The sequence below is a fragment of the Erythrolamprus reginae genome, chromosome 10, assembly GCF_031021105.1.
Source record: "Erythrolamprus reginae isolate rEryReg1 chromosome 10, rEryReg1.hap1, whole genome shotgun sequence".
Lineage (NCBI taxonomy): Eukaryota > Metazoa > Chordata > Lepidosauria > Squamata > Dipsadidae > Erythrolamprus > Erythrolamprus reginae.
Window position 1 is genome coordinate 49,282,660 of NC_091959.1, and position 25,380 is coordinate 49,308,039.

The 25,380-nt window shown below is 48.9% G+C and overlaps 1 protein-coding gene across 5 annotated transcripts in view; it reads right to left on the reverse strand.

Annotated features, from left to right (window-relative positions):
* HECTD4 (HECT domain E3 ubiquitin protein ligase 4) overlaps positions 1-25,380 on the reverse strand; it is an 89,232-nt gene that overhangs the window by 25,317 nt on the left and 38,535 nt on the right. For 3 of the 5 annotated variants that reach the window (XM_070763311.1, XM_070763310.1, XM_070763309.1), the window contains exons 26-56: positions 23,800-23,992; positions 23,580-23,684; positions 22,982-23,070; positions 22,702-22,877; positions 22,469-22,604; positions 22,233-22,374; positions 21,200-21,366; positions 20,832-20,978; positions 20,512-20,699; positions 18,039-18,192; positions 16,897-17,177; positions 15,094-15,283; positions 14,921-15,002; positions 13,988-14,190; positions 13,689-13,824; positions 13,232-13,414; positions 12,008-12,178; positions 11,013-11,182; positions 9,835-9,950; positions 8,784-8,887; positions 7,695-7,877; positions 7,461-7,609; positions 6,200-6,279; positions 5,920-6,083; positions 4,929-5,166; positions 3,272-3,408; positions 2,973-3,099; positions 2,583-2,720; positions 1,624-1,760; positions 1,362-1,522; positions 113-285 (exon numbers count right to left, since the gene is read on the reverse strand). In XM_070763311.1, coding sequence (XP_070619412.1) covers positions 113-285; positions 1,362-1,522; positions 1,624-1,760; positions 2,583-2,720; positions 2,973-3,099; positions 3,272-3,408; positions 4,929-5,166; positions 5,920-6,083; positions 6,200-6,279; positions 7,461-7,609; positions 7,695-7,877; positions 8,784-8,887; positions 9,835-9,950; positions 11,013-11,182; positions 12,008-12,178; positions 13,232-13,414; positions 13,689-13,824; positions 13,988-14,190; positions 14,921-15,002; positions 15,094-15,283; positions 16,897-17,177; positions 18,039-18,192; positions 20,512-20,699; positions 20,832-20,978; positions 21,200-21,366; positions 22,233-22,374; positions 22,469-22,604; positions 22,702-22,877; positions 22,982-23,070; positions 23,580-23,684; positions 23,800-23,992 — 4,820 coding nt within the window. The remainder of the gene's footprint in view (positions 1-112; positions 286-1,361; positions 1,523-1,623; positions 1,761-2,582; positions 2,721-2,972; positions 3,100-3,271; positions 3,409-4,928; positions 5,167-5,919; positions 6,084-6,199; positions 6,280-7,460; positions 7,610-7,694; positions 7,878-8,783; positions 8,888-9,834; positions 9,951-11,012; positions 11,183-12,007; positions 12,179-13,231; positions 13,415-13,688; positions 13,825-13,987; positions 14,191-14,920; positions 15,003-15,093; positions 15,284-16,896; positions 17,178-18,038; positions 18,193-20,511; positions 20,700-20,831; positions 20,979-21,199; positions 21,367-22,232; positions 22,375-22,468; positions 22,605-22,701; positions 22,878-22,981; positions 23,071-23,579; positions 23,685-23,799; positions 23,993-25,380) is intronic. The other 2 variants (XM_070763314.1, XM_070763312.1) reach the window with 1 other exon arrangement.

A 25,380-nucleotide genomic window follows, 5' to 3' on the forward strand; every position in this document is an offset into this window, starting at 1 on the left:
TGGGCAGGGGGGAAAGACAAACTCCGCGTGATCATCGCTCAGCTACCCAACGTCCCCTTGGGGACACCGATGGCCGCGGCAGAGGCTGCAGACAGAGCCCCCTCCCCCCTACCTGGAAGGGGCGGGGCCAGGAGCTGGTTGGAGAGCAGCTGCAGATGCTCCAAGGTGATGTCCCGGACGCTGAAGAGCTGGGTGAACATGTGGGGCGTTTTGGGGGCGAAGATGTTGAGCAGGGCCATCCGGCAGTACAGGCACGCCAGCACGGCTTCGCAACGGAGGAGCTCCCTGAAAGAGGCCACCGACACTGTTCCCCGGGGGCTCAGGGCCTTTCTCTTGCCCCGCTTTATGGCCCCCCTCGCCACGGGTGTTAAAGTGAATCCCTGCAGCTGCCAAGGCATCCTTCAGTCTCATGCTCTGGATTCCCCCGAGAGCATGAAGCCTGGGTAGGTTAGTCGGAAACGCCACTGAATCCGGCTTCCCCCTTGACTCGGCTTTGGTTGACAGAGAGGATCGCGTGGCCCCCACAGGGCCCCCACGAGCGCCATAAATTACTTGCAGGACCAATTACTTGCGGGACCGCCTCCTGCCACACGGGTCCCAGTGACCGGTCAGGTCCCACAGAGTCGGTCTTCTCCAGATCCCATCAACTAGAGAATGTTGTTTGGCAGGGCCCAGGGGAAGAGCCTTCTCTGTGGGGGCCCCGGCCCTCTTGAACCAGCTCCCCACTGCCCTCCCCCTCCCCGCCTTCAGTAAGAGTCTTAAGACTCCCCTATGTCACCAGGCTTGGAGTGGTTAGGCCTTGGCCCCCTGGCTGACGAATGGGATGTATGGATGTTGTTTGAAGGGGTACGACTGATTTTTAATATTATTGGGGGGGGGGGGGTTGGGGTTAAGTCTGTTTTTTATTCTATTCTTTATTCTATTTTTAAATTTACCTATTCTGATTTTATGTACGGTGGGACTGGTCTCTGGGTGTCGTACGACTTTCGTTGCCAATGACAATTCGTTGTTTTGACAATGACAATAAATTTATTATTATTATTATTATTATTATTATTATTATTATTATTATTTTAGTAACTAGTTTTAATTTGATTGGAGTAGGATGCTCACATTGTTTTGATATGCTGTAAGATGCCCCGAGTCCTCAGAGAGGGGCAGCATATAAATCCCATCCCATTCCAATCCCATCCATCCATCCATCCATAAGAAGCTGTAGCCAAGAGTCTGGATTTTGCCCGTGTCACCAAGGGGATACTGCGAAAGTCGTAACTCTGGGGAATGGTTGTAAGTTGGAACGGTCCCTGCTGTAAGCTGAGCCCCCCACCCCCCTTGCAATGGAGTGGGCCCTGGAGGCTGACCTGTGGATCTGGATGTTGGAGTTGTCCAGAGAAACCAGCCCGTTGGTGGCCGTCCTCCTGTAGCCGGCAGGGGGTCGCTCCAGCATGTCGATGGGGTACCAGTACCTGACCAGGACCCCCTCGCTCCGGAGGTAGGTCTCCACCTGCACCAGCTCGTTCACCTGGAAGGAAGGAAGGAGAAACCAAGACCTTTGGCACGGGGGGCAATCCCAGCAGCTGCCCAGAGGTTCCCTCCCGGCTCCGACGGTGATGCTCCACTTGCCGAATCCACGTCCAGGACCACGCCGTGCAGTCCGAAGGTCTTCAGCATCCCGCGGATGGCAAACTTGGGCAGGGCAGTTGCTACGGCGTTGGGGGCCACGTTGTTGCTCTCCGGGCAGCGGGTCACGACCGTCAGACCTTGGGGGGGGAGGAGGAGGAGGAAGAGGAGGGTGGGAGGTTTAGTGCCAGGGCCTCCGAGCTCTCTAACTCTGCTGGGTCCCTGGTGTGCAGGCGGGCGAGTGTAAGGGACCCCCCGACTGTCACCAAACCTGTGGAATAAACCTTGAGTATCGATCGCTTCAAGGCTGGCAAACCCAAGAGACAAATATGTACAGCGCCTCAAACTGCTGCACCCCCCTCTGACATGCACACAAAGCAAACTGACACACACCGTAAACACAGGACCAGACCACAAACTCGCAGCCAAACCAAAACCCAAGAGACAAAAAATATATATCTCTGGATCTCTGGCACAATCTTTGTTTCTAATGCAACCGAGGTTTGGGAGAGTGTCAAAATAATTCTACAACCGACTTGTTAAAGCGGAGTTACTCAGAAGTTACTCTTTCACACATCCCGTTCATCCCCAGACTAGGGAATCTTTTCTCTCTGATTCCTGCTCCCCACTTGTTCCCAGGTCTTTTAGAGCCCCTGGTACCACCAGCCACCGGACTCTGGCTGTTCCTTGGTGGGCAGGGGATGAGGGATAGCAGACAGGGACCGATGGGTTGCAGGACAGAAGAAGGGCTGGGTCTCCCCGCATAGGGCAGGCTAATCACATCACAACGTGCAACCTCAAATGTCTGCTTCTATGGGTGAATCTCCTGGTCCAGCAAAGCTTTGGCTGCTTTTCAAGGGGGCTGTTTTTCCCCTCCCCACAAGTCCCCGAGTGGGCAGAGATGGACGGATCCTTCGTGGGAGCCCCAAACCCCCTTCTGAGGAGTAAGCAGGCGTACGTACCTTTACGGACTTTATCAATGGTGAACTTGTTGGCCTCATCTTTGATGTCCTCGATGGTGGGGAGATACAGGTCACGAGGGATGCCCCCGTTTTCCTCGTAGAGGAACTCCACGGTCTGTCGTGCTATGTCGACCATTCCTGAAATGCAAACCAGCCTCCGGTCAAGAATCGGTAACAGATGGAGCAGACCGAGGGGAGGGTCCCTCAGAGGCCCAGAATTTCTTGCCAATGTGCCAAAACCTCTCGTGAATCTTCACGAACGAGGAGGAAGAGGCAGGGAAGCCAGGCGGCTCAAACTGCTGCACCCCACTCTGACATGTACAGAAAGCAAACTGAGACACCCCATAAACACAGGGCCAAGGTCCCAAAAGAGAAACGCTCTACATTTACCTAACTGCAAAGCTCCCTTAATCTGATCCAAGCCGGATTTCCTCTCAGCTTCGTTGCGGAAACGCCTCCGGATTGTGGGGAAGACCTTGGTTTCCCAGGCCTTGACCAGCAGGGCATAGTGGTCCTCCTGCGGAGGGGGGCAGAGGCTCAGCTCAGGGGGCACCGAAGGGCTGGCAAGGCATCCAGGCATCTTCGGAGGCGCTGCCCGGCCCCAAACGAATACGGGGCAGTGGGTCCTCCTCTTTCACCCCGAACCCACCACACGGCTGCTCCAGCCTGGGGCTGCGCGCTCTTCTTACCCGGGGGATGTCGTCATCGTCATCATCGTCGCTCTCATCATCTGCAATGGGCGGAGGGTGGAGATCTGGGCCGGAGATGATGAAGTTCTCGTAGCTGCGCTCCGTTTTGTAATGACAGGAGGAATCGCTGTCGTATTCTGGAAAGGGAGAGAGAGAATGAGAGAGAGAGAGAGGGAGGCAGAGCATTAGAAGAGAGGGAGGGTCTTTTAAGGCTCAGCAATGGTCAATTCTCCCCCCCCCTCACTGCCCATTCCTTTAGCCTCTTAAGACTATCGCTTTGTTCTTTGTATCTTACGATTTATGATGATTGTATGGTGATTATAATCATGATTGATCACTTGTTGCTTGTATTTACACTATTACGCTGCCTAATAATTCTGCACGCATTGATATAGGGCCCTGATCTCCTTAGGCTGCACCCTCCCGTTGCGCTTACGCCAACTACACATTCGAGTTTATATGGGGTTTTTAGTTGTACTTTTAAAATATATTAGATTTGTTCTACATGCTTTGTTTTATACTTATTCTGTGAGTTTTCGGAGGGGGGGGCGGGATACAAATCTAATAAATTGAATTGAATTATACAGATTGGGGGTGGAAAATATGCATAAAAACGATGATACGGTCGAAATACCCACTTGCCTAATAACTGTGCACAGGGTGTATTCTATTATTATTATTATTATTATTATTATTATTATTATTATTATTATTATTATTATTATTATTAATTGGATTTGTATGCCGCCCCTCTCTGGAGACTCGGGGCGGCTAACAGCAATAACAAGACAGCGTATAACAATAATCCAATACTAGAAACTATTAAAAACCCATTAATATAAAAACCAAACATACATTCAGACATACCATGCATAAAATTGTAAAGGCCTAGGGGGAAAGAGGATCTCAGTTCCCCCATGCCTGGCGGCAGAGGTAGGTTTTAAGGAGCTTACGAAAGGCGAGGAGGGTGGGGGCAATTCTAATCTCTGGCGGGAGTTGGTTCCAGAGGGCCGGGGCCGCCACAGAGAAGGCTCTTCCCCTGGGTCCCACCAAGCGACATTGTTTAGTTGACGGGACCCGGAGAAGGCCCACTCTAACTGGTCACTGGGATTCGTGCAGCAGAAGGCGGACCCTGAGATATTCTGGTCCGGTGCCATGAAGGGCTTTAAAGGTCATAACCAACACTTTGAGTTGTGACCGGAAACTGATCGGCAACCAATGCAGACTGCGGAGTGTTGGTGTGACATGGGCATTTTTGGGGAAACCCATGACTGCTCTCGCAGCTGCATTCTGCACGATCTGAAGTTTCCGAACACTCTTCAAAGGTCGCCCCATGTAGAGAGCGTTGCAGTAGTCGAGCCTGGAGGTCTATTCCTATCCCTGTTTCGTTTCTGTTTCTATTCCAATCCCGTCCCGTCCTACATTTTGTTCATGCTGGGTGGCAGCTATGAAGATGCATTTGGATAAAGGGGGCACCCTCGCCCCCAAAATTTGCATGGAAGTAAAAGGAAAGAATTCCGCACTCTTTTGTCAAGGGCAACGTAACGTCTGTTGGGACCTTCTACCGTTTCCAGATTCTCCTCCAGAGGGTCACCACCGCTAAGGAATTCCTCCGTGCAAGGGAGGCCACGGGAGGGGAGGGGGAGGGGAGCCTCACGTGGCTGAGCGGTGGCCACGGCTGCGATCCTGCAGGGGGGCCCGTGGGGGCCCGGGTCGGAGGCGCTGCTGGTGCCGGCGTCGTTGTCGCTGTCGGAGGCCATGGCGAAAGGCAGCACTTCGAAGTTGGCGCTGATCTCCTCCGCCAGGTCGATGCAGAGGTCGGCCGCGTTCCGGTGTGCCTGCCCTTCCACGTAGGCGAACTGGTGGGAGCCAAAGTTGGCCCGGACTTTGGTGTTCTAGAAGGAAACCATCACACACACAAAAGAGCTCAGTAGAGCATTTATTCGGGGTGTTCTTGGCCTCTCAAAACGAAAATATCATTCGTGGCATTCGCTGTACAGTGGTCGCTCTACTTACGAACTTAATTCGTTCCGTGACCAGGTTCTTAAGTAGAAACGTTCATAAGAAAAAGCAATTTTTCCCCATAGGAATCAATGTAGAAGCAAATAATGTGTGCGATTGGGGAAACCACAGGGAGGGTGGAGGCCCTGTTTCCTCCCAGGAGATTCTTAGAGAGGCCCCACAGAGGCTTCTCCCTGTCTTTTCTGGCCCTGTTTCCTCCCAGGAGATTTCTAGAGGCCCCACGGAGGCTTCTCCCTGCCTTTTCTGGTTACAGTTTCGGAGGCTCAGGTTTGTAAGTGGAAAATGGTTCTTGAGAAGAGGCAAAAAAATCTTGAACCCCCGCTTCTTATCTAGAAAAGCTCCTAAGTAGAGGCCTTCTTAGGTAGAGGCCCCACTGTACTATATTGTATTGTGCTGAAATTTGAAGGTATGCAAATTTGTAAGATGTGAAGGGGGAAAAAATTATTTTCAGAGCAGAATAGACAAAATAGACGTCGTCTTCCATCTGCTCGGCAGGGAGAGAGGACGTCTCTCCCCAGAATCCCAGACAATCTCTACAAGGTTTTTGCTCCGTACGTATCAGTGACGTGGAAGTTAAGGGCCGGGACTCAGCCTGAAGGGGAAGAGAGGCCTGATGTTTAACCTGCCTTCTTCTGGATATGGACCACTGGCCACATTCCTCCCGACACGTCTTCCAGATAGGGCCCCAGCCGCTGTCCACAGTAGGTGAAGTAGACCCTGCCTTTGGCCGGCTGCCCTGGAGGGGGAGGGGTCCCTTCTGTCCGCTCCCAGCCGATGCCGGCCACGTCACCTGGGGGGAGGGAGAAGGCCGAGGGGCCACAAAGGGAGTGAGAGGGGCTCTTCTGGACAACCCCCCACACCCAGGAGGAGACTTTCTGCCCAACCACAAGGCCGGAGGGGGCTTACCAGGAGAGAGGGCCACGTCCAGGCGTACACTCTTCCACTGGAGCAAACTGGAACCGTTGTAGTGGACAGCTCGGCCGTTGCTGGAAAGGCGCAAAGAAAGGGACAGATTCACAGGGGGCTCTCCCCAAAGGAAGCCTCTCCAACCGTGGCAGCTTTAAGACCTGTGGACTTCAACTCCCAGAATTCCTCAACCAGGAATTGCTTTGCTGGGCGAGGAATTCTGGGAATTGAAGTCCTCAAGTTGGCAAGGAGAGAAAGCCAGGCCTAGCAGCTAAACGTGGCCATGGCAGGCGAGCACATTTGTGTGTGAGTTATCGGGACAAGGCCAAAGCTGCGTCTTCGTGGACCGAGTCCGGACGCTCCCTTTGTCGAATTTAAGGATCCCTGTTGTCGACCCAGAGCTGCCCTGTTCCTGGTTTACATTATTACATTACGAAGACTTGGAGCGGAGAGGGGCAGCATACAAATCTAATAAATATTATTATTATTATTGTTGTTATTGTTATTATTATTTTATTCAACTTCTATGCCGCCCAATCCCGAAGGACTCATATAAAAAACAATAAAAATAGCCTTAATAATAATGATAATAATAATAATAATAATAATAATAATAATAATAATGTTTATTTATAATGTCCTTTTAGCAAAGGGCATAACAGCAGGACATATATAGTTGATAAAGAAGACAGTAACACTTCTTAGGTAATATTATTATTATTATTATTATTATTATTATTATTATTATTATTATTTTTATTTATTAGATTTGTGTGCTGCCCCTCTCCGCAGACTCGGGGCGGCAATATATATATTATGTTATCTTGTTATGTTATGTTATATTTATATATATACTGCTCAAAAAAATAAAGGGGAACACTTAAACAACACAGTAAATCAAAATTTTGTGAAATCAAACTGTCCACTTAGGAAGCAACACTGATTGACCATCAATTTCACCTGTTGTTGTCAGCACCTTCACCTTTGTACAGAACAAAGGATTCAATGGGAATATTTCATCCATTCAGATCCAGGAAGTGTTCCCTTTATTTTTTTTGAGCAAAAACACAGCTAATAGAAACCATGCATTTATTAAAACCTTCCCAACTTCTCCAACGTCTTCCCCTCAAGGATGATTCAGTGCTTTTAATGCCTTAATCCAACTTAAATTTGAAACGAACTAATCTTAAAACCCTAAAGGTCAATCGCTATGCAAGAGACGCAGAGCTCCAGTGTTTGCTTCCATGCCTCCAACACCCACTTGTGGAAAAGGCAAGTGCCCACAGGGTTGGTCCAGGCTCCGTCGCGCTTCTCGGCTTCCGTGGCAAAGCCGAAGGAGACAATCGGGCCCGTGTCGTCATCGGCATCGCCGTAGGACACGATCTCAATCTCCCAGTAGAAGGAGGGCGCCTGGGAAAAAAGGAGCGTCCACAGGTGAGCCGAGAGCTTCCTGGCAAAATTCCGAACGGTCGCTGTGCCCGCTGGGAGTGCTCACCTGCACGGGGACGGCCGAGGTGGCGTAGATGAAGGTGCCCCGAGGGAGCCCTCCCCCGGCGCTGGGGTCCGCCAGGAAGGTCACCGCGGTGAGGTGGGAGGAGAACATGCAGGCTCGCACCGGTGGGAAGACCCTCGAGGGGCTCCAGGTGATTTCTTTAGGCTGGACCAAGGAGACACACAGCTGCGTTTAATCACAGCGGTCAAAGTTATAGGATTTGGTAAAAAAAATCTGGAAAAAATGAAACTATAAACAAGGAAGGAGATGCTATCGAAAAAATAATATCATGTGCCGAAATGGACAGTTTTACTAAAAAAATTAAAAACAGAGATGAGGAAGAATTTATGAACTCCTGGGATAAATGTTATAATTGGATGGGAAAATAAAAAAGAAATTAGAGGTCAGAGTTTTGGATAGAAAAGGGATTTTTTTTAAAAAAAAGGTAGAGTGTTCCCTCAATTTTCGCAGGTTCGAACTTCGCGAAAAGTCCATACCACGGTTTTTCAAAAAATATTAATTAAAAAAATACTTCGCTGTTTTCCCCCCTATACCACGGTTTTTCCCGCCCGATGATGTCATATGTCATTGCTAAACCTTTGTCTGCCTTTAATAAATATTTTTTTAATAAACTTTTAAATAAACATGGTGAGTAATAATCTAAATGGTTGCTAGGGGAATGGGAAATTGCAGTTTAGGGGTTTAAAGTGTGAAGGGAAGGCTTGGGATACTGTTCATAGCCAAAAATAGTGTATTTACTTCCGCATCTCTACTTCGCGGAAATTTGACTTTCGCGGGCGGTCTCAGAACGCATCCCCCGCGGAAATCGAGGGAACACTGTATACCCAATTAAGATCACTACTACGATTTGGTGTATATTATGTAAATATGATTAGGTTTTGTTTGTCTTGTATTTGCTTATAAATAAAATTTATTTTTAATTTTAAAATAAGTTTTTTTTAAAAAGATTATAGGATTTGGTGACCGCAACCCCCGAGGAGCCGTATCCTTGACCAGCGGCAGTCTTGAATCCAGAAAGCGTGGGGTGGATTGACTTTGCCGCGGCCCAGAGTCAGTCCAACCTGTATTTACCTGTCTCCGGTCGGCCTGGAGGGGCGGGGGAGGTGGGCGGGCGCTGTCGCGGTAGAGCATCCGTAACCTTTCGCACTGCGCTTCCACAACAAGGAGACGCTCCCCTAGAAGGTTGTAAAGGAAGACAGGAGGAGGCCTCTTCAGACGGGCTGGACCCAGCTCAGTCAGTCTACAGCGACATTTCTAGCACCAGGTGCTGTTAAGACACCCACTGCTTCCACTAAAGCCTGGGCCACATAATAATAATAATAATAATAATAATAATAATAATAATAATAATAATTATTATTATTATTATTATTTATTGGATTTGTACGCCGCCCCTCTCCGTAGACTCAGGGCACCTAACAACAATGATAAAAACAGCATGTGACAATCCAATAATAAAACAACTAAAAAACCCTTTTTATAAAAACCAAACATACACACAGACATACCATGCATAATTTGTAATGGCCTAGGGGGAAGGAATATCTCAACTCCCCCATGCCTGGCGGTATAAATGAGTCTTGAGTAGTTTACGATAGACAGGGAGGGTGGGGGCAATTCTAATCTCCGGGGGGGAGTTGGTTCCAGAGGGCCGGGGCCGCCACAGAGAAGGCTCTTCCCCTGGGGCCCGCCAAACAACATTGTTTAGTCGACGGGACCCGGAGGAGGCCAACTCTGTGGGACCTTATCGGTCGCTGGGATTCGTGCGGTAGCAGGCGGTTCTGGAGGAATTCTGTCTGGGGAATTCTGGGAGTTGAAGTCTAGATGTCTTCAAGTGGCCCAGGTTGGGAAACCCTGCACTAAAGGGCCAAGTGCTGGTCAGCCCCAAAGACCAGGTTCCTAGCCGCTTTTCCCCTGCTTGTCCTTGAAGTAATTAAAGAGAAGGCTCAAGTTTTGTCTCCTCTTCCTCCTGGCAACTCGTTATAATCACCAAAGAAACTAGGTAAAGTTGAGGGGGACAAATCAGCTTGGTAGTCTTCAAATCCAGGAGAGATTTGATCCCCAATATTTCTCTTCTTTATCATCCAATCTAACGCCTGTGACGAGAGGTCTTGCCTCTTACCAGGGCTGCATTCCTGGGCTACGAGGTTGAGGACTTCCACCGCCGCTGGGCACTGCTGGATGAATTCTTCACAGAAGGAGGTGTCCTCCAAGAGCTGGGCCATCACCAGGCATGATCTTTTTTTTGGGGGGGGGGGGGGGATAGGGACACAGAGAGAGAAGGAAAAGCAGGTCTTTAGGAGTTTTGAGGAAAGGTCAATGGCTTCTAGAAATCAATAAGTAAAACAAGCAACTAGAAACATAGAAGATGGACGGCAGAGAAAGACCCCCTGGCCCATCTAGTCTGCCCTTAAACGATTTCCTGTATTTTATCTTAGGATGGATCTACGTTTATCCCAGGCAGGTTTACATTCAGTCTTTGTGGATTTACCAACCACGTCTGCTGGAAGTTTGTTCCAAGCATCTACTACTCTTTCAGTCAAATCATATTTTCTCACGTAGCTTCTGATCTTTCCCCCAACTAACCTCAGATTGTGTCCCCTTGTTCTTGTGTTCACTTTCCTATTAAAAACACTTCCCTCCTGAACCCTATTTAACCCTTTCACATATTTAAATGTTTCGATCATGTCCCCCCTTTTCCTTCCGTCCTCCAGACTCTACAGATTGAGTCCATGGAGTCTTTCCTGATACGTTTTGATGCTGAAGACCTTCCACCATTCTTGTAGCCCATCTTTGGACCCATTCAATTTGATCAATATCTTTTTGTAGGTGAGGTCTCCAGAACTGGACACAGTATTATTCCAAGTGGGGTCTCACCAGCACTCTATACAGCGGGATCACAATCTCCCTCTTCCTGCTTGTTATACCTCTAGCTATGCAGCCAAGCCTTCTACTTGCTTTCCCTCCTGCCTGACCGCATGGTTCACCCATTTGGAGACTGTCAGGAGTCACCACCCTCAGTCCTTCTCTTCTGAAGTTTTTGCTAACCCAGAACTAGGGAACACAGTTTCCCACCAGGCCTTGAAGGAAAAATGTGGGACTTCCCTCAAACCCAGTCGGGCGAATCAACTACTCCGGGCAGGCAGGCACAGGCCAGAATGACTGGGACAGAACTGGGACATTGAAGCTTGATTTGACCGGGCATTGAAGCGGTGGGATCCGTCTCTACGGACTCTCTGAGTCCAGGGAAAAGGGCGGCATAGAAACCTAACCAATAAATGATGTTCAATAAATACCCACCTGGTTCGGATTTCAGCCAGGAGCCGGACCACTGCCATGACTGGCGTCGAGCCGTCTCCCGTGGCAGGAAGTGAGGTGTGGATGGACAGACTGCCCTCCTGAGGGAGCAACATGGACTGGACGGCTTGCACGACCTTCTCGGTGATGGACAGTTTCTGCAGGGGAAGGGCCTGAGGAGGAGGAGCACGGGGAAAGTCAAAAGGGGTTGGTTTCTGGAAAACGACGGAAGGGCCTGGTCTCATGGACACACAGACAGGGCCTTCTCTGTGGCCGCCCCGGCTCTATGGAATCACCTCCCCGATGTCCGTACGGCTCCCACCCTACTGGCCTTCCGTAAGGCCATTAAGACCTGGCTTTGGCAGCAGGCCTGGGGGGGGGGGGGGAGGGACACATGAAATAACTCTGGTGGCCAAATCGTATGAATGGTTGTATGCATGTTGTTGTGAGTACTTAGTTTATGGGTTTTTAATTAGGGTTTTATAGATTTTAAATTTGACTTCCTTTAATTGTTTTGTATTCACGTTGTTGTTGTAAGCCGCCCTAAGTCCTGCGGGACTGGGCAGCATAGAAGGAAGGAAGGAAGGGAAAGAGAAAGAGAGAGAGAGAGAGAGAGAGAGAGAGAAAGAAAGAAAGAAAGAAAGAATTTGAACTGAAAAAGAATGTCTGTCAACCTGCAAGAAGGAATCAATCTGGGCTCTTCTGGAGAAATCCCTTCTTTAGATAGAAAAAATGTACCATTCTCCCCTCTACGTTATTTCTTTTTTGGAATTGGCCTTTTCTCTGACCTAAACTCTGGAGCTAACGGTTTAGCCTGAAGATAGAATTCTTTATTGGCCCAGTGGGATTAGACACAGAAGGAATCTGTTTCCGGTGCGTCAGCTCTCGAGGTACATACACTGAGAGTGATAAGCAACAAAGTTATAGGAGCGACATCTTCAGTTTAAACCTTCTTCACGCACAGACCTGCTCTGTTCTGGGTGTTAAAACGGACTCACCTCCGACCGTGGAATGCAGAGCCTCGACAGAGGGATGGTCAGAATATCTGAGGCCTGGGAGGTCTTCCTACAGTCTATGTTGACCGGTGGAAATCGGACCGTGGCGATCCCTTCCTGCTCATTGATGGAGGCCACCACGCCAACACTTCTGGCAATCCCTCTACCCAGCACCTGTTAACAGGAGAAAGAGGAGGTTGAGGAACAGGTTTAAAAACCCACCCAGGGCTGCTCCCAATTAGCAGGTCATTAATGGTCATTAAGGGAGAACAGTCTCTCTGTCCTTATTGCATTAGTCAAGTGGCAGAGATGTATTCATAAGCACCCGATAAGGACCAAATTATTACTGGCGAGTAAACTTCACCCAGTAAAGCTCCGATTTCAAACAGCGGAACTCTCTTTTCGCAAACATGCTCTCAACTGTTAGCCATCAGCTGCTTAGAAACAAAAACATAGAGATATAGAAGATTGACGGCAGAAAAAGACCTCCTGGTCTATCTCGTCTGCCCTTATACTATTATAATATTGTTCTACTATAATATTGTTTTTATTATTGTTCTGAGCCGCCCCGAGTCTTCGGAGAGGGGCGGCATACAAATCTAATAAATAATAATAATAATAATAATTATACTATTTCCTGTATTTTATCTTAGGATGGGTCTATGTTTATCCCAGGCGTGTTTCAATTCAGTGACTGTGGATTTACCAACCACGTCTGCTGGAAGTTTGTTCCAAGGATCTACTACTCTTTCAGTAAAATAATATTTTCTCACGTTGCTTTTGATCTTTCCCCCAACTAACTTCAGATTGTGGCCCCTTGTTCTTGTGTTCACTTTCCTATTAAAAACACTTCCCTCCTGAACCTTATTTAACCCTTTAACATATTTAAATGTTTCGATCCTGTCCCCCCTTTTCCTTCTGTCCTCCAGACTCTACAGATTGAGTCCATGAAGTCTTTCCTGATAAGAAGGAAATCTTGTTTCAACCTTCTTACACTATTGCTTCATTCTTCTAGCTTACATTACTGTTAATATTTTGTTATAGGCTATCCTCTATAACAGTGTTTCCCAACCTTGGCAACGTGAATATATCTGGACTTCAACTCCCAGAATTCCCCAGCCAGCATTTGCTGGCTGGGGAATTCTGGGAGTTGAAGTCCAAATATCTCCAAGTTGCCAAGGTTGGGAAACACCGCTCTTCGATGAGTGCCAAGGGGCCGGTGCCCACCTGAACTTCGGAGCCTATTTTGATGGTCTCCTTGAAGCCCCCCAGGGCACAGAGGGCGGCCACGGCTTGGCGAGCGATCCTCTGGAGCTTGGCCAGCTTCCTTCCATTGCTGCTGCCGTTCTCCAAGATGCTCTCGGCGTATTTTCCCAGCTGGGGGATGTACATCAGAGCGCGAGACAAGACCTACAACAGGGAGAGGCCCCAGTGGGCAGGCATGTTGGAGCCATGTTGCAGGGCATCTCCAGCCCTCCTTAAGCTATTTGCAGAGAGCCAGCCTCTTGACCACAACAATCTGGGTCCTCATTTTACCAGCCACGGAAGGAGGGAAGACTGAGTCAACCTGGAGCCGACTGAGATTCAATCTGCCAAACTGCTGGCAGCCGGCGATCAGCAGAAGTAAAAACATAGCCCACCCCCAGGACAGGGTGGAAGAGAGGAGTGGGCTTCCCTCTCTTACTTTCTCAGCGGTGGTGGTCCATATCTGAGCTGCGTTCGATTCAGGCGCCATGAGCAAGCTGTGGAGCAGAGCGATCACCTCCGCGGCCATGCTGTTGGCCACGTGTCCACTGATGAAGGGCCGCACGGGATCCGTCCTGGTTCGAGAGAAGGGGGTCAGGCGGTGCTCAGGACGGCCCTGCCCAGAGGACCCCACCCTCCCCCTGCCCACCCACTGACTTCGTGGCTCCTGAGCCAGGGGTTTATGTCTGTGTGTCAATCTGCACTGCTCTCTCTTCGGAAGGTCCGAGGTCAGCCTACCTGGCCAGCTCCGAGTTCCGCTCCCTGCAGATGGAGGTCTGGGCCGTCTTCTTCTTGTCCCCGATGGAGAGGCCGCTGGTGCTTTCGGGACTGGCCGTCTCCACCGGGGGCCCCACGCTCACAATCAGCCCCGACTGGGCCCACTTGGTGGCCTTCCGCAAAGCTGCGGCCGCCTCTTCCGTGATCACCTCGCAGCAGCCGCTCTGGGGGAAGAAGGAACGGCTCAATTGCCACGGGCCCCTCCCCACCTCCCCCGCTTGAATCTCTCTCTCTCTCTCTCTTTATCTACACCAAAGACAAATCCCTTGGGTGTCCAATCACACTTGGCTAATAAAAAATTCTTTCTTTCTTTCTTTCTTTCTTTCTTTCTAAATATATATATCTAATCTAATCTAATCTAATCTTATCTTCCTACCTACCTACCTACCTAATCTCTCTCTCTCTCTCTCTCTATCATCTACCTACCTACCTACCTGGCTTCTATGCCACCAATCCCAAAGGACTCAGGGCAGCTTAAAACAATATAGAAAAGTACAGCTAACAATAATATATTAAATATACATTAAAACAATAACTCCAGTTAAAACCCACCACTCAGCAATCCAGGTCTTTGCAGCCTTTCAGAAGGCCAGCAGGGTGGGAGCAGTACAGGGGGTGGGTGGGAGTTAGTTCCATAGAGCCGGTGCAGCCAAAGAGAAGGCTCTACTCCGCGGCCCCGCCAACTTGCATTGCTTAGTCGACGAGACCCGGAGGAGGTCAGCCCTGTGCGATCTTACTGGTCCCTGCGAGGTGTGTGGCAGGAGGCAGTACAGTGAATCCTTGCAGGAGGCTCCACTCGGAGGGCAGGACGCACCGTCTCCGGGGCACCTTTCCAAGGTTTGGTGCGAGCGATGGAGCCACCATTTGCAAGACCCTCCCGGGGGCTGCTCTTACCTTGGTCATGTCCCGGTCCATCTTCACCACCTTCTCCATGTTAGCGCCTGTCCCGAGGCGGAAGGGGCGGCCCTCTGAGCTACTGCGAAGGGAAAGACCACAGAGGGTGAGCAACGTGGCAGGGCAAGGGGAGGCTCCTCACGCCCCCCCCACTGACCCCCCCCCAGAGTTACCTCAAGAGCGGCTGGAGGACCTCGTGAGACGACTGGTCTTCCCGCTTGTGGATGAATATGGAAAGCTTCCCGTCCACGGCCTCGCTCTCTTCGCCCGGGTCTTTGTCTCCCTTAAGGGAACCTTTGGGGTTGGCTTTCGTGAGGGACGTGTCTGGCTCCGAAGCCGTCGGGGAGAGAACCGTCTGGCACCCTGGAAAGGAGGGAGTTTTTACATTGTTGTAAGCCACCCTGAGGCCCATTGGGATTGGGTGGCAGAGAACAGTGTTTCGCAACCTTGGCCACTTGAAGATATCTGGACTTCAACTCCCAGAATTCCCCAGCCAGCATTCATTAAGGGGCGTCCATAAGTGCACTGGTGTGCCTTTTGTCCCCTGTCCAATTGTCTTTCCTTTCTCTCACTTATCATATATATTCTCTTTCTTTCATATATCCTCTCCTCTAAGTTCACTTTTACCCTTATATATATTACTACATATCTATTTTCTTCCTATGTATTTGTGTATTGGACAAATGAATAAATAAATAAAGTCCAGATATCTTCAAGCAGCCAAGGTTGCGAAACACTGGCATCGAACTCCAATCAAAGGAATAAAATAAATGAATAAACTGAGGGGGAAATAACAAACAAACCACTTTTTAAAAGCTTTTTTTGGTGATGTTAACTGCTGCATGGAAATTTATTTTGGTGGGGGTGGAGGTTGGTCTGACCTGCTTGTTACACTACCGGAGCCACGGCAAGCAAATTGGATTTCAACGGGGAAACGTGGTCTACCAACTGAATTCAACCTGCGGCTCATTCGCCCACATATTATGGGGCAGATTCACCAAACACAGAACTGGGAATAGCCAAACTTTTACAAACTCAGCCAAGACCCCTGGCTGGGGGAGACTGGGAGTTGGAGCTACAAAGGTGAACGAGGGGCCATTTCGCCAAAGCTCCCCAGGTATTGAGAAATTTATTTATTTATAGAAACATAGAACTCTGACGGCAGAAAAAGACCTCATGGTCCACCTAGTCTGCCCTTATACTATTTTCTGTATTTTATCTTAGGATGGGTCTATGTTTATCCCAGGCATGTTTCAATTCAGTGACTGTGGATTGACCAACCACGTCTGCTGGAAGTTTGTTCCAAGGACCTACTACTCTTTCGGTAAAATCATATTTTTTGGATTTATTGGATTTATATTCTGCCCCTCTCTGAGGACTCGGGGGGGGGGGGGGCTACAACATATAAAAACAACAATTGCAATAGATAAATCCAATTAAATTAAAATTAAACTAAACAATCTAAAACCCCCCAGCTGTGTTAAGAATCAGTCATAACCATTCAAACAACAATCCTACAAAACATTCATCGCCCAGGAGCTGAGATCTAATCACCCCAAGCCTCGCAGCATAAATGAGTCTTAAGACTCTTGAAGAAGGCGAGGAGGGTGGGGGCAGTGTGAATCTCCATAGGGGAGCTTCATTCCAGAGGGCCAGGGCCCCCACAGAGAAGGTTCTTCTCCTGGGCCCAGCCAAGTGACATTGTCTAGTTCAGTGTTTCCCAAATGCTGGCTGGGGAATTCTGGGAGTTGAAGTCCAGATACCTTCAAGTGGCCAAGGTTGGGAAACACCGGTCCAGTTGACGGGACCTGCAGAAGGCCGACTCCGTGGGACCTGACCGGTTGCTGGGACTCGTGCGGCAGGAGACGGTCCTGCAACTAATCTGGCCCGGTGCCACGTGGGGCTTCATAGGCCGTGACCAACACTTTGAGATGCCGCCTTCCGAACCCTCCCGAGGAAAGGGGGCCCCTGGCTACCTGGAACGACGTAATCGGCCAGCTTGGCCAAGAGCAGGGAGGCGATCTTGGAGGCCGGGTCGCTGGGGTCGTCCTGCTCGCTGTTCAGGGAAGGCACGGAGTAGCTCCAGGGGGGCAGCTCCACGTTCCCACAGTCCTCCACGCTCATGAGGGGGAGGGCGGCGCGGCAGAGCTGGAGGATGATGAGGACCAGCTTGGGGGAGGGGCGCTGGTCCAGGAGCAGAGAGAGGAGCTTGGAGACGCAGGCCGGCTGGCTGAGGATGGCCTTGCCAATGTGGCTCCTGCAGGGGGAAGAAGGAAGGAAGGAAGGAAGGGAGGGAGGGAGGGAGGAAGGAAGGAAAGGAAAGAAGGAAAGAAGGAAAAAGAAGGAAAGGGGAAGGAAGGAAGGAAAGAGGAAGGAGGAGGAAGAAAGGAAGGAAAAGGAAGGAAGGGGGAAGGAAAGAAGGAGGAAGGGAGGAAGGAGGAGGAGGAAGAAGGAAGGAAGGAGCAGGAAGGAAGGAAGGAAAAGGAAGGGGGAAGGAAATAAGGAGGAACGGAAGAAGGGAGGAAGGAGGAGGAGGAAGAAGGAAGAGGAAGGAAGGAGGAGAGGGAGGAAGGAGGAAGGAAGGAAGGAAGGAAAAGGAAGGGGGAAGGAAAGAAAGAAAGAGGAAGGAAGGAAGGAAGGAGGAGTAAGGAAGAGAAGGAAGGAAGGAAGGAAAGGAAGGAAAAGGAAGGGAAGGAAAGAGGAAGGAAGGAAGGAAGGAAGGAGGAGTAAGGAAGAGAAGGAAGGAAGGAAGGAGGAGGAAGAAGGAAGGAAAGAGGAGGAGGAGGAAGGAAGGAAGGAGGAGAGGAAGGAAGGAAGGATCCCATGTCATTGCTGGGTTTCTACCACTCTACCACATGTTTGCACTGTCTTGTAAACACATCTCTATGGTCAGGTCGCCATTAACTGACCAGTGTGTCCCCTTGGAATGACCAAAAGGGGGGCATGGGTTTTGGGCTGTGTGGAGTATTTAAGCAACCGCAGAGTAGATGTCCGCTCCCTTTCTGACCCCTCGCTTCTTTTTTTCTCCTCGCCCCTCCTTCTACCATTCCACATGCTCCACTGTCCTGGGCTGGGGATGTATGTGCGAGATGGACAATCCAGAGCCACCCCACTCTACCTGGAAAGGTCGTTCAGGAGACTGAGGACATCTTGCAGGGCGTCGTTGCCGGCTGCCTGGTTGCCGCAGCACTCGGTGGCCCGGGCCAGGTGGTTGGTTAAGAGGCTGGAGACCTGGCGGGCGAGGCCCGAATGCACCGCCTCTGTGGATCCCCCTGCGGAAGGGTCAGCCCCCATGTGAGAGAGAGAGAGAGACCAGTGAAAAAGCAGAAAAAAGTAGAAAAAAAGCATTGTTTTGTGGGCTTCGGCCAAATGCCAATCTCTGACAGTCACTTCTTTATTAATAAAAACTCCCTGTTTATAGTAGAGTAAACTTAGATATGCTATATATATATATATATATATATATATATATATATATATATATATATATATATATATATATATATATATATATAAATATTTTTATTGTTTTTCAAAAAAGACAGACAAAGACATACAACATTTAAGGAGCTGCCCTTGCTCCGCTTGTCGTAGAAGTCTAACTAGTAGAGAAATATAAAAAACCCTAACTGTTATCAGGTCAATGCAGAAATGCCACATGTGTAAATTACATTCTTATTGAATTTAATTCTGTATTTTTAATGTTAAACTTATTGATTAAATTTCTTTATGTTTTAAAGTATTATGTACTTATACAGAAAGAAAAGGAGTAAACAAAGTATTAGTAATACAGAAAAAAGAAAAGATATACACTTCTAAGTTAGTTATACTATATACTATTTCATTCTACCTTATAGTTCTTCAAATCGTTATATACTCTTATATATTTAATTATTAATTCTATTTTTAAGATTCCACCAATCATATACTGCTATTCACTATATTATTATTATTATTTTTTTTTTAAAGGAATAACTTACAGACGAAGTAATTAAATTAACATACAGAGTCAAACTTAATAAATGCTTAATATAAACGTGTGCTATTTTTCTATTGACCTGATAACAGTTAGGGTTTTTTATATTTCTGTACTAGTTAGACTTCTAAGATAAGTGGAGCAATGGCAGCTCCTTGAATGTTCAATGTTGTTTGTCTTTGTTTGTCTTTTTAAGAAAAATTCAATAAAAATATTTTTTTAAAAATAAAAACATAAAAACTCCCTCTTCATTCAAAATCAAGCACACGTAAGCACAGCGTGAACGAACAGCACAGGGGCAGACCCTGTCTCATTTAGAGCCAGCTTTGATCAAGGCCTGGGAGGAGCACCAAAACTCACTCTTTATTCACATTATTATTATTATTGTTTATTAGATTTGTATGCCGCCCCTCTCCGCAGACTCGGGGCAGCTCACAACAGTGATAAAAACAATACATATTGACAAATCTAACAATTAAAATCTAAGATAACAATTTTACATTTAAAAATCTAAAAGCAAGGAACCCCAATATAAAAAACATACATACAGTCATATCATGCACTAGAACTACATAGGCAGGGGGAGATGTCTCAGTTCCCCCACGCTTGATGACAGAGGTGGATTTTAAGGAGTTTACGAAAGGCAAGGAGGGTAGGGGCAGTTCTAATCTCCGGGGGGAGCTGGTTCCAGAGATTCGGGGCCGCTACAGAGAAGGCTCTTCCCCTGGGCCCCGCCAAACGACATTGTTTTGTTGACGGGACCCAGAGAAGGCCAACTCTGTGGTACCTAACCGGTCACTGGGATTCGTGCGGCAGAAGGCGGTCTCGTAGATTCCTGAGATAAAACCCAGAAAACATAGTTCTGCGCACCGAATGCATGGCTAACACAGCATGCAGCAGGGATGATAGTTTTGCAACAGAAATCATGGTTTTAAAGCTTCGTTCCAGCGCACCCTCAGTTCCATGTCTCTTCCAAAGGTTGAGAGTTCACGCACCCCTTTCCCACAATCCCATTCCTCCTCTATACTGCCTGGAAGTGACATCCCACCTCCAAGGGCTAAGGCTGTGAATTAATACCTTCCACTCTGGATCTCCTCTCGCCTTCGGAGCATTCTGCTATAGCGAGGATGGATCCAGTCGTTTTCCACTAAGGTGTCTTCCTCACTCTCTGACTAGGACCACTCACCCAATTTATTTATTTATTTATTTATTCATTCAATTTTTATGCCGCCCTTCTCCTTAGACTCAGGGCGGCTTACAACATGTTAGCATCAGCACTTTTGAACAGAGCCAGCCTATTGCCCCCATAATCCTGGTCCTCCTTTGACCCATCTTGGAAGGATGGAAGGCTGAGTCCACCTTGGACCGGTGATGGGATCTGAACCGCTGACCTGTAGATCTACAGTCAGCTTCAGTGGCCTGCAGTACAGCACTCTACCTACTGCGCCACCCCGGCTCAATGTCACCTCAGCTCCTTCAGGCTCCCTCTCACAACCCCCCCGGCCCAGGGTACCCAGAGGGGCCTGGCTCATCCTCCTCAGAGTCAGGCATGGCCTGAGGTGGACAAGGAGCACTCCCAACAAAAAGGACTAGGCCAAAGTAGCAAACCTCCTACCTTCCTCCTTCTTCTCCCACTCGACACAACGGTTGGCCAGCACTTGGAAAGCGGCCCAAGCCATAATGGCCACCTTCTGCTTCTTGGTCTGCTTCTCGCTGGAGCTGGATTCGGTCTGGCTGCTTAAACTACACAGGCGGTCCATCAGCTGGACCAGGCCGCTCCTCACCAGGCACTTCTCTTCGCTCCTGGGGGAGGGGGGGGGAGGAAGCAGCAGCAGCCGGTCACATTTGGGTCTGGGGGAGGTTGGGGAAGACCAAGGCCAACGGAAAGCCTGAGGCCGGGCAAGGCCAGGGCAGCTCCGGCCCCCACCGACTCACCTGGTGTATGGAATGGTGCACAGGAGGCCGATGCTGTTGGCGCAAGCGATGGGGTAGCGTGCGCACAGGGCCACCACCGAAGTCATGGTCTCCCCAAAGGCCTCCTGCACTTGCTCCACCATCCCTCCGCAGGTGAGCTCTTCGATTCTGTGGAAAGGGGGAAACTCAGAGGCTTCCACGCACGAGACCCCCACTCGAGCGGCTAGATCAGTGAGGGCGAACCTTTTTTCCCTTGGTACGTGAGCTATCCCATAATACACCCATAATTCAATCCCTGGGGAGGGCGAAAACACGGAGGCCCCCTGGAGACCGGAAGCAGCCTCCCTTCTCCAGCCAGCCCCCCTCCCGTCCTTTCTGCGGGAACTGACCGTGGCCCCCCCTGGAGCACCATAGTGACGGGGCCCACCAGGTGCGTCACTCCGCCCACGCGAACGGCAGCCGTCAGCAGCTCCCTCATGTGCACCAGGGCCTGCTTCCGGGTGTTTCCACGCCGCCACCGCGTCTGAGCCGCCAACAAGAAGCTGCTGCTGGACACCTGGGAGGAAACGGGGGGGGGGATGAGAGGACTGTGGGGGCCGCTAACCGACTCACCTGAGCGAGCTTGGGGTGTAACCTCTGCCGTGAAGGGAGCCCATTGAATTAAAAAATAAATAAAGCATAGGGACGCCCATTGTGGCCAGGGCAAAAACAAATTTTAGAACACTCTTAAGACATTCCAACCACCTGAATGGCGAGTTGTTTAAATAATTATGAAGATGTGTAAACCCTAAATAATAACAGAACAAAAAAATTAGGACTGACCTATATAACCTAATGTTAAAACTAAGCTGGGGGGGGGAGGAGGGAAAAAGCGATTGAATCAAATTTAGGAAAGTAGTAAATAGTAAAATACTCAGAAACACTAAACTACAGGGAGGCTACTAGCTCTTGTCCACTGATGTAGTGCTGTACATATGTATATACTTCTGTTTTTCTTTTTCTTCTCTTTTTTTGCTTATCCAACACCGATTATGTATTACGCAAACTTTTTATATTTGCATTGTCTGTGTGTTCTCTTTTTTATTCTCTCTACCTTTTTTAAAATTTCTTTTGTATTTATTCTCAATAAAGATTATTTTTAAAAATAAATAAACAAACACTATTTATTTGAATTAGTTATTTACATGATTTAAATCATTCAAACAAACTTTTAACGTCCCGGTGGATTTTAAATATGCACAGATAACCGGGGTTGGCTACTTTTCCTGCTGGTTTATTATTATTATTATTATTATTATTATTATTATTATTATTAATTAGATTTGTATGCCGCCCCTCTCCAAAGACTCAGGAGAACGGAGGTGCGCGTGGCCAGGTGAAGCAGCTGCCTTGGATTGGTCGAGCCCAGGAGGCGGGGCTTACCGCTTGCTCAGGATTGGTTCCGATGAAGGCGAAGACCTGTCCCAGGAGGACGCTGTAGGTGGGCTTGTCCCGGCTGTCGTCAATGGCCAGAGACTGCAGGAGGGTGAAGGAGCTGCTCCTGTGGCTGGGGACGTGGCGCCGCCTGCGTGGAGACAGTGGGGCGGTCAGTGGGGCCATGGGAGTCCCCCGAGAGGAGGAGGAGCAGCGTCAGTGCCAGAGAGGCATCGGATGCTGACCTCTGGCTCGACCGGGTGAACTCCAGGTCTTCGTTTGCGATCATTTCCAGGTCCGAAGGAGCCGACATGCTACGGAGGAAAACCGGCTGGCGGATGGTGTGGGAGATGACCTTGGTCTCCGAGGCCGACTTGCAGGCTGCGGGTCAAGGAGCAGAAAGAGGGGTGAGCCCCCCTGGCCCCTCTTCAGGAGACCCGCCAAGGACGGGGCAAGGAGCGCGTCCCTCCCTGCCCACCTGGGGTCTCTGCCGGGGTGCCCGAGATGCTCCGGGTGAGGCCCGACTGGGCAGCAATGGTCACGTGCAGGAGCAGCTCCGCTCGGTTCATCAGGCTCCTGACCAGGACTTTGGTCTTTGCCATGGGGTGCGAAGGCTTCTGGGTCACCGAGTTCACTTCCTGGAAGAACTTCTCCCTGAACGGAGAAACAAAGCCCAGAGACGGACAGGTTGGGGGCAACACGAAAGAGCCAAGCCACGAAGAGGCTTCCCGTCACGACAGGGCAAGAGGGGCACCAACCTCAGCGAAAGGACCATGTTCTCCAGATCCCCTCCGTCAAAGGACACCTCCTTCATCGAGCAGAGAAGCTCCAGTTCTTTCATTTTGCTCTGAAAGGAAGGGGAGGGGGGAGAAAGGGGGCCAGAGAGAAGTTCCTTTCTCTCTCCCGTGCAAGATCTGGTCCTTCATGGGGTGAAACCTGGCTCTCCCCAAGGACGACCCTTGAAACTGGGGAGACTCTCAGAGGCTTCCATGGGACGCTGTCATGCGCTTGCTTTAATTTATATGCTTCGTTTGGCTCTTCTTCGCAAGGCCTCCTTAGGATTCTGTTTCCGCACAAACCTCTTCTTTGCTCCCGACTGAGACCCTTTCCCAGACATCTGGGAGAACTAAAGCCCCCAGGGAGGCTATTTGCCACACTCCATTCTGCCTCATAACACCCAAGACCCCCCAGAACCTCTCGCCCTGGCATAAATGCTTGGAGAAGCCAGCCCCTCCCAGGACCACCAGCAGACGTCTAATTTCCAACAGTCGCTTTGAAAGCTGCGTGTGTTTTGCCCATTCAGGACGAAGCCAACACAAAACCAGCCCGGCCCAGTCTGAGGCCCTTGGCCTTTACCTCGTTAAAGTGATAGTCGTAGAAGAAGGGCACGTTGTTCTCTAGCTTCCCGTGCATGGCGTCTTCCACCTCGCTCTGCCATTTCTGCTCCAGCTCAGCCACGCTCTGGCCAAGAAAGGGGGGGGGGGAAGGCAGCGTGAAAAAGCTGGGGACCCCCAGGGGGAGAAATGCATCCAGGTCCAGCCCACCTGGGACCGATTCTCAGGGCGGGAGGCCTTACCTGCAGCTGCCTCTCCATGGCGTTCAGCTTCTTGAAGGTCTCCCCCATAATTTTGCAGAGCAGGTCGTACTCCTCCGCGTGCTCCTCCTGATACTGGAAGTTGATGAGCGACTGGAGGGCGTCCACCAGGTTCAGGTGCTTGATCACACACGAAACCACCATCTCTTCCATCACGTCCGGCTGGATCACCTCTCTGTTACACGAGAAGCATGAACATAGAAGCATAGAAGACGGACGGCAGGAAAAAACCTCATCTCGTCTGCCCTTCTACTATTGTCCTGTGTTTTATCTCAGGGTGGATCTGTGCTTATCCCAGGCAGGTTTCAGTTCAGTTCCTGTGGATTCTTCCTTCCTTCCTTCCCTTTCCTAACTTCCTTCCTAACTTCCTTCCTAATTTCCTTCCTTCCTTTCTTTCTTTCTTCCTCCCTCTCTTCCTTCCTCATTCATAGAAACATAGAAGATTGACAGCAGAAAAAGACCTCCTGGTCCATCTAGTCTGCCCTTATACTGTTTCCTGTATTTTATCTTGGGATGGATTTATGTTTATCCCAGGCATGTTTCAATTCAGTGACTGTGGATTTACCAACCACATCTGCTGGGAGTTGGTTCCAAGCATCTACAAATATTTGACTGAAAGTCAAATATTTTCTCCCGCTGCTTCTGATCTTTCCCCCAACTGACCTCAGATTGTGCCCCCTTGTTCTTGGGTTCACTTTCCTATGAAAAACACTTCCCTATTGTTGTTGTTGTTGTTTGTTTAGGTTTTCTTTTTCTTTCTCTTTATTTATTATTTTCTCCCCCCCCCTTTTGTTATATGCATTTATCTTATTGTTTATTGTTTTTATGTATGTAAAACCTTTCAAAACTCCAAATAAAAATAAATTTAAAAAATAAAAATATAAAACCACTTCCCTCCTGAACCTTGTTTAACCCTTTAACATATTTCAGTGTCTCGATCGTGTCCCCCCTTTCCCTTCTGTCCGGTTGAATAACCAAGAAGAATCTGAATTTTATACTATTTGAAATAAAGTTTATATGTGGATAGATAAAAATAAAAATTAAATGTTATGAGAAAGAATGAATATATTACAATGACTTTATATTTTTTCCTTTTTTATTAAATTAATTTTATGTTATTATAATGTTTGAACAAAATTGTTCTTTTCAAGTTGATTTAATGAATCAAGAATATATTCTTTTTCTGTATTAAAAATTAACTTCTAAGATGAGAGGGGTAATTGTAACCCCTACTAACGTGTTAAGTGTTTGTATGTTTGTGTGTGATTTTTATGGAAAATTAATAAAGTTTTTATAATAAAATAAATATATAAAAACACTCCCCTCCTGAACCTTGTTTAACCCTTTAACATATTTAAATGTCCCCAATTTCCCTTCCGTCCTCCAGACTAGACAGATTGAGTTCATGAAGTCTGCTGAAGGGCGAACCCCCCCAAAACTCAGAGGGGATCACCATTTGACAGACGGACACCCCACAACACAAATACCTGAGTGGGGCAAGAGTTTTCTCCAGCTGCAGATCTGGAGCAAGCCAAGGTGAACAAGATCAGTTCTCTCTCTCTC